This window comes from Gavialis gangeticus, unplaced genomic scaffold, assembly GCF_001723915.1.
Source record: "Gavialis gangeticus isolate Ggan-Ray unplaced genomic scaffold, GavGan_comp1, whole genome shotgun sequence".
Classification (NCBI taxonomy): Eukaryota; Metazoa; Chordata; order Crocodylia; family Gavialidae; genus Gavialis; species Gavialis gangeticus.
In genome coordinates, this window is record NW_017729024.1 from 136,401,270 (window position 1) to 136,410,002 (window position 8,733).

The 8,733-nt window shown below is 38.2% G+C and overlaps 1 protein-coding gene across 1 annotated transcript in view; it reads right to left on the reverse strand.

The window, feature by feature from the left end:
- LOC109297773 (peptidyl-prolyl cis-trans isomerase CWC27 homolog) overlaps positions 1-6,711 on the reverse strand; it is a 71,408-nt gene extending 64,697 nt beyond the window's left edge. Inside the window, exons 1-2 of the mRNA XM_019517797.1 lie at positions 6,587-6,711; positions 3,344-3,447 (exon numbers count right to left, since the gene is read on the reverse strand). Coding sequence (XP_019373342.1) covers positions 3,344-3,447; positions 6,587-6,685 — 203 coding nt within the window. The 5' untranslated portion in view covers positions 6,686-6,711. The remainder of the gene's footprint in view (positions 1-3,343; positions 3,448-6,586) is intronic.
- Between the last annotated feature and the right edge of the window lie 2,022 nt (positions 6,712-8,733).

An 8,733-nucleotide genomic window follows, 5' to 3' on the forward strand; every position in this document is an offset into this window, starting at 1 on the left:
TGGCTATACAAATAATCATTTTTTTCGTTTAGTGGTCAACTGAAAATATTTTTAAACATTGTTTTTGGTCACTTAGAAATAAGTATTTTTTTTAAACATTCAGCAACAACCAACTATTTGTTTTGGGTCAAATGAAACATTTTGTTCAACCACAATGAATGCTTTTATTAAAATGTCCATAAACCAAACCAAACCAAACCAAACCAAACCAAACCAAACCAAACGGCTGGATTAAAAAAACAGTATGGAAATTGAGATGCCAGTGATCCTATTTATATTCTACAGCCCCAGATATACAGGACACCTGGATTCAAATCCTGTCTAGCTCACTCAGAGCTCTCCCATTTCTTAGAAAACTGTTTCAAACACTTAGCTATCAGGCACTATAGTGTTGGTTTCTCTCAATCTCTTACTGAAACTGTTCCACTTTGCATAAAAACTGATCAATGGCCAGGTGGTTTTGCTACAGAATGTTCCTGTGTTTTATACAAAGTGAAATAGCTTCAACAGCAGAAACCACGAAACGCACGTTGCAGCCTGCCCTACAGCCAGGTGGTTCAGGGCACTATTCTGAGTAATGAGAGACCTTGGCCCAAATTCCTGAGCTGAATCATGCAGATAAGTGATTTGAATCTGGTCTCCCAATCCATAGGGAACTGTCCTAAACACCTGATTATAGGAAACATTACCCTGCCCACATCCTCCCTGGTGCCTAACTCTCTTTGTTGATCTAAATCCAAAATCAAAATAATTTGTTTTACACATGAACTATTTCAACATTTGCCTTCATTTATTTACACCTGAATTTGAAAACAGTTTCTAGCTAGGAACTGTATTTTTCATTCAGCCAGCCCTACTAAGGGAATTTTAATTAAACATACCTTTAAGATAGCATTGAGACTATTACTTTTGAACATGAACCATATGTTACTATGGCATAGCAACCTGAAATAATATAAAAAGCAGGAGATAATAGCTGAGGATGCTTAAAACAATGAGGCAAACATTATTATTGATAAGTTAATCTCAAGAGATACACATCCCAACATTACCTACACCTTTTTCTCATTGTTTTCCAGTAAATATTTACACTGCTTTTTATTCCCCTCTGACACCTGTAACAGTCTTACAAGGCTGTGAGTTTATATGGACTGACTTATTTTAATAACAAACTAACAGATTACTACACAGACACTCAAAAAGTAGGCAAATCAACTAAAGATATGAAGATAACACAGAATTAATATTTAAAAAACACCACGTAGATCTCCCATTCAGAAGTAAAGTGGCCTAGACTGCTGTAATTTACCCAGCTGAGCCTATGGAAAAAAATGCATAATTCTATCTGAGCAGTTTAAATAGCATACAGTAAATAAAGTATAAGGATACACAAAGAACATTAAGAAAGAAAAATATCAGTCACCGCTCACTGAGTGCCATCCATTGTATGAATAGAATGCAGTGGGATTCCTGTGGAAAAAATATTATGGGAACATGCAATGGCAACCTTATTTCTACCATTTCCCAAATTCTAGTATTTGGCTTTTCAGCTTCAACTTTTAACATAGTTTTCTGTGAAAATATGTAATAGTAATCAAATATTTACATTTTCACAAGACCACCCTAACACTTTTCAAGTTTACTGATGCTCCTTTCTTTTTCTAAGGTCTTGTTTCACTTTTTGAGGCCGCACCTCAATCCCTCCAAAAATCCATGGCTCTTCTGATAAACGATGCTACATCAGACTCTTCAGAGCAGTATCACATGGCATTCTCTGCTCCCTTCTGTTCTCCAAAGCAACAAAAGGAAGCATAATATTGTTAATAACCTTTAGTTGCACCCTGCTGCATTACCTGCAAAATTGGCAGTTCTTTGGTTTCTGAATTTTCTACTTCAGAATGAATAACATCACATTAGTACTGGAATTCCAGGACACAGTTAAATTTGTATGGGGTTAAGTACAAAATATCAAAGAATATCAGCTGAAGGGCTACTGACTCCTGCAACATAGCACATGGACCAGTGCACACTCTGGCTACTTACAGATGTTAAAAAAAAAAGCATTGCTTTGTTTTAAACTTGGTGTACTCTCGCACGGAGCCCAGTACATGCTCATTCAATGTCTGTATAGGTCAGGAGCTTTAGTAGGGATTTTTTGGTACTTTATTTAATAGCTAATTGAATCAGTTTTAGATAAAAGCACCAAAAAGCCCCACTGAAGGCCCTGATATATACAGGCACTGTTGAGCTGGGTCAAACTAATGTGCTGATTTTGCTGGTAAAGTGAGGGGTTTTTTTTTTTTTTTTTAACATGTGTAAGCAGCTCTGAGTGGTTTCAAAAGGAGAGGAGCTGCTGCTGCTTGGGCTCATCACAGTTGTTAAATTCTAACAGCTGTGTGCACACTAGTTTGGAGTGATACAACTGAAGCAAAACTGCCGCAGCTTTAACCTTGGATGAAGTTTGTGCATGTGTAACAGTTAGAATATAACCGATGAGTGCTGCATGGTCCTGAGGGACAACCCTTTTGGAACTGCTCCAGATGTACACTTGTCCATACCCATAAACAGGGGCCAATTGGCTGGGGGCAGGGGGTAGAGGGAGCAGCAATGGTGTATTTGTACCCTTTGATTCCTGGTCCACTCAAAGTTTAAAGCCAACTGCCTGGCAGTGGCAGCAACATTTCCAATCACACTGTGCTAAAGGAGTCCCTTGACTTCACGACTCATTAAAATCTACCTGATCCTTTTAAACTTTTCATTCCACAGGTGTTAATGACCCTGTCTTCCTCTAAATGGTCATGATGTTCCACCAATCAAGCTATCCTTTGTTCGCAGTTCTGCTGTCTGTTAGCTGCTCCTGGTAATGAAGGCTTGCAGACTGTTTTTAACTCATTCCAATGAAGTTATATTTGTTTTTGCTTCCATCTTAAACTGAACAATGAAATCCCAGATCCCTATTGTATTAGTAACGTTTCCAGTTTATTTTTAACTGGAGAAAAATATGTATTTTATATGTGATGATGCACTTTACTATTTGCACCCCCCTTTTCAACATTCTAGATCCATCCACAGCCATATGTACTTGCATTCAGATGGGGGATGACTGGTAATGAAAACATGCTATCTTGTCTCCTCCAGAAAAAAAGGATGAATGGAGAGTAACAGTCAGACCTTTTCTTGCAGAGAACCTGCCAGTGTAAGTACATGAAATGCTGGCTTATGGAAAAAAACTGAAAAAAACTCTTATATACAAGATAAACAAAAACTTGGACTAGATCTAATTTTCCTGATCAAATTTGTCCATTACTAATACAGAGCAGTAAAACAAACACACAAAACTTACCATCCTTCATCATCCTCCACCTCAGGTTCTGAAACCTCACATTCAGGAGTTTCTGCTATTGCCTGGTTTAACTTTGATTTGAATTGGTCCAGTAATGCCAGTGTCTGAAATGAAACATTTTTTTTCACTTAAGTTTTGTAACATTAATAAGTACACTTTAGTTTGTACTGTTTGATGAATGGTAAAATGAGATTGATAAGAAATTCTTTATAAATATTTGTGAAAAAGTCCTCCTATAAAAATCCTCTCTCATTCAGCATTTCTCATGTCATCTTTTTTAAATGACCATATGACACATATGACGTAAGTGAAGGATGGTAAGTGAATAGCAACAAAATTAAACTACTGATTTTTATTGGGGTCATTCAAGGCTATTTCCTAGAATTTTAAGAACCTACAGATTAATAATGCTCGCTGAAGAAGACTCATGATAATTTACAAAAAAGTGCATACAATATAGACAAACTATATAGCTGTTAGTCTATTAACATAAGCTATAATTATTTTACAATGTAACACTGTAAAGTTGGAATGAACCTTGGTGGATGTTCTACTGTCATATTTACTTAAGGGAGCAGATACTTCCAGCTATACTAAAAAGTGAAATATTTGATCATTAATATAGTCCATTGAAAAAAATTACTATTTAAAATAAATAATATTCTTGTAATACAGAAACGAATGAAACAGATTTAAAAACACATATTTTAGTATCTTGGCTTTGTAGATGATTACATTTTCAAAAAAATTATAAATACAGACTTCTTCCTTGATGGCAACAGGCAGGTTATACAGACTAACTGTGCAGATTTACTGTATCAGAATCATATTGGTTTAGAGCTGGTATTTTATACATGAAAACCCTTCTATATGTCTTTTTCAGGGGTTTTAAAAAAAAAGTTTTTAACTTTGAAACGTTAAACCAAGTTTTAAAGTGAAAAATGGTGAAAACAGAAATAGGAAATACCACAAAAGTACAATGTAGTCAAGTTTCCTTCTGGAAGCAACCTTAAACTTTGGGTGTTTCCTAGCTTTTGAATGCTTTGAAAACTTAATATAGCATTAGGAATAGGATTTATTTTTTTGCATTTGATTTCCATATTTCCTGTTTAAGAAACTGGAGGAGAAGAGGAAAACTTCAGAATTTTAGAGTTTGTACAGGAGAGAAGCTGCACAATCCTGCCCAGCCTACTACCTTTAAAGATGGGGAGCCTTTATCTGGGCCAAAAGAAGAGAAAAATCTTGGTCTCATTAAAAGTTTCTCCCCCCTTTTCCTCCTTTTAGTATTGAGGAAGTGTGTGTGTGGGCAGGGGCAGAGATGATGGCATTTCCTAAAGGTGGTGGTGAATGGAATTGGTGCTTCTAATAGCTGGGATAACAAACAGACAGTGGTATAACAAACCAAGTTGGTGCCCAGGGCAAACTCTGCAGAAGAGCGGGGGGAGGGTGCACACAGGTTTTGCATGGGAATGGTGGCATGGGTTACAAGAATGGGGGTGCGCAGGAAGGTGCCTGAGTTCTGAAAGCAGCAGCAGTGTTACTCAGCAGGAACCTCAAAACAGTCCCGGCTGAAGTAGTGCCACATGTGCTCTGCCCACCCTGGCTCTGATGTTCTTAAACCAACAGCAGTTGAAAACTGTTTGTATGTTCCCAGCAGGGCAGTGCTGCTGGGGCCGGGAAGTGATTCTGGCTCTAACTTAGCATCCAGGGCAAGTGCCCTTCTTGCCCACCCCTAGTTATGCTACTGCAAAGAGACCATATTTCCTTCGTCATCTCTTCAACTCTTATATAGAGAGAAGGCAATGTGGCTTCTGCAATAGTACTGGGACTAGGTAGAAATGCATGTAGAGGGATCAAGGGAGCTTTTTATCACATGAAATGGATTATGAAGGAAGGACTAGATGCTGGATGGTTCCCAGATGCACTACATAAGGCTGTGACCCATAAAAACACATTCCTGGTGTTCTAGCTTGTCTTCCTGTGGTGCCTAGGACAATGCTGATGCAGTGCTTTAGAGTTCCTTGATCCATTCTGCTGATGGAACTTTAATTCTTTTATTCAGAGTTAATGGGTTTTTGGATGTTTCCAAAGTTTCCATAAACTCCTCAGTTCAGAGCTAATTTAGTTTGTTCCACTTATGAAGTCTATCACCCCTTGCTTTGAAGTTATTAAGCCTCAAGTTTCCAATCTCTTTCAGTTTCAGCAGCTGAACACATACATCCTTGTAACCAAATATCTGTGCACTTGTAAACCTGTGCATGCATGTGTACTGTATCCATCTTAGATTAATGGTGTTTTCCACTTCACAGGCAGTCGCACAAATTTAAATGTTCCAGACTTGCTATTTGCTGTTCTTTTAAACTTAAAGCATGCATTTGCTTATTAGGCTCTATTCATATATTTGGTTTGACTAAGCCATATTAAACTTTTTAACTAAGTCAATTGTAAGTAATTTTTTTAGTAGGAAAAATAACTTTTGTTCATTTCAAAAATACAATATGGAAGAAAGAATGTTAATCTTCTGAAAGCAGCAGAAATTTTTTTTTCTGCCGCACAGGTAAAATGTTATGGGAGGCCGTGGATTATGTGAAAGCAGGGGAACAGAATGGAAAGTTACTGCAAAGTTAGCAATGCTGGCTGTGATTGTACAGACCTGGACCCAGCTGTTCCTTTTTATTTCTACAGGAGGGCTAACCCCTCTCTGTAGCCTAGCTCCATTTGATGTTTCTTTCTCCACTCCTTTAGGCTTTCTAGGTAGGTACTTTGATTAGATTCAGGTTCCAAATTATGTTGCTCAGCCTCCTGGATGGCTGCTCTTCCAACATCATTTCTTCCCAGATTCTCCAACCCCAAACTGCTCCTATCTCCCCAAAATTGCAGAAAAACAGGATGTACAATAAAACTATCTAAGTCAGAACAAATATGTGTAATTTCTTTCTTCATGCTACAAAACTGCCCATGAAGGAAGTTTTTGGAGGCCACTGCCACCAGAGTCAAGAACACCTCTATGCAGATAACTCTTTTTTTCTGAAGATTCTGGCATCTTGAGGGACACAAATATTTTCTCAATACTTTGGTAAGGAAATTAGTGATTAGAAACTTTTCAGACTTTCCCTATGTCCATGCCAGAAAAAGCCACATAAAGAAACAGAGAAACCATATTCTCCACTCCTAACCCTGCCCTGAGTTTCTCACGAAACAGATTTTTCTAAGTTTTACAGTTTTACTACTTTAACCAGTTACCTGATCTTCACGAGAAGCCCCTTTCTTTGGCTGCCGTTTCCGCATGTCTTCATACTTTTTCTTCTCCTGAAGATATTCTGCAACAATGGACTTTGACATACCTTCTTCCTCTGAATAAGGAAACATATTTTGTTAAACATCTTCATTTAAGGAAAATTTTGCAATTTAATCTTAGCTTACAGGCTGTTCGTGTCTTCTAATTTACCAAATAAAACACCTCTGAAAAGCTTTTGGATGTAAAGCTTTTTCACCTAGCAACAGACACATAGACAGTTTTACTCATCTCTTCAGACACCATTGCTGGTAGGATTTATAATTCACCTCTTATAAATGACTGTTAATTAGCTGCTTTATTTTAAATAGTTATGCTTTTATTACTTATTTGTCATGACAACTTGCAAAATCCATCTGAAGGTTATCCTACAGCATAAGAAGGGAAAGCATTGTAAAAGATTTTTTTCACAATAAAATATCATTGCTGTTGTCTCCTTTGCACTTATGTGTGTGCTTGCAACGTGAATCTTCAACATTTGGAGACTTTTTAAAAGGGATATTCCATGAGGGGGGTGTCACATGAAGGCATGGGCATTAGGGTCTGGGACCATTTGTGGATGGAGATGCTGACCCAGGTCAGGATGGGTCAGCAGAGTCTAGGGACAAACCAGGTCAGGGAGCTGGGAAGTCAATCAGAGAGTGGAGTCTGAAAGTATGTCAGAGAGATAGAGGACAGCATGGTTACAAATGACCCAAGTCAGGAAGCCAGGCGATCAAGTTGGGAGCAGAATCAAGGAGTAAGCTGGAGTGAGCAGCAGAGTAGTTATGGGTCAGGTAAAGCCTGGTCACCCAGACACTTCTATTCCTGTTCAGGGGTTTATATGTGTGAAATGGAGGGACAGCTAACTTCAGCTGGCCATTCTGGTAACAGGGAATGAGTGAAAGGTTAGGCCCTACTTGAGGCTTCAGGTCAGCCTCAACCAGTCTGGGGGATCAGCTGTAGGTTTGCAGGCTGAGAAAAATGTCACACTGTCCAGGCCAAGGCTATGTCCTGACAGGAAGTGAGAATAATGGCTGCTATGTCAATGCAGTGTTATGTGCAAACATCTCCCAGATGCTGTTCTTCTAAGAATAGCTCTATTTTCTACACACAGCTTAAATGTGCCTCTGAACAACCTGGGTATACTTTTCATACCTTAGTTTTCAAATGGTGTACTGCAGAGATTTCTCATTGTCAGAGTACAACTAAATCTATCTGCAGAATACAGGCCAAATAAAACCAGCATAAAGTTTCTGCATACTGTATCTTAAGCTACTGGAAATTAATGGATCACAGAAAAATGCTGGTTTTTTGCAACACTATACCTTAAAACAGCACCCTCAGCAAATTGTACATTCAAAATATTTGGGAATGGATTGCTGTATGCAGAGATCAGAATGTAATGCAGGTAGCACTAAGCTAATATTAACAATTTGTTTCAACAATGAAATTCATTTTAAAATAAGTATTAAAAGCATGGGATTAGCTAGTTTTTCTTAATTCAACGTATCTAGGCATTTATTTTGTATCTAATTACTATAGTATCTGAGTGTCCCAGTGGAATAATATTTTCACTCTTATGATGTAGTATCACAAATGCCACTTTTCATCAAAATGACCATCACCCAACAAAAACTAATTGTGGCTTCATTCTAAGGAAGGCTTTAGGCACATGTCTGAGTTTACATACAATTCCAGAATGTCTATATTTACTATATGTGCTAACCGGAGCTTTATGTTTGTACAGTAGCTCTGCCACTAGATTGCACCCAAGGACTACACCTTGAGATTTTGGCAGAAGGTAAAAATCCAACCACCTCAAAATTGTATTTAACTAATTGGACACAGCTATATGTGAAGCAGTAGAGACAATCTCTTCTTTGTTTCTACTTTTATTCAATGAAAAAAAGTTAAATTGCTAAAACACCCATTCTCTAAAGTAACACTTTTGAGGTACAACAAGCTTTACCATATTTACTTGCATCCAAGATGAGATCCCCGCCCCCCAAACTGCATTGTGTGGCTGGGCTGGGGCAGGAGCTACCCTGTGCTCCGTGCCCCAGGCTGAAACAGGGCCAGTACAGCAACACGTGGTAAGCAGTGAGGAGAGGTA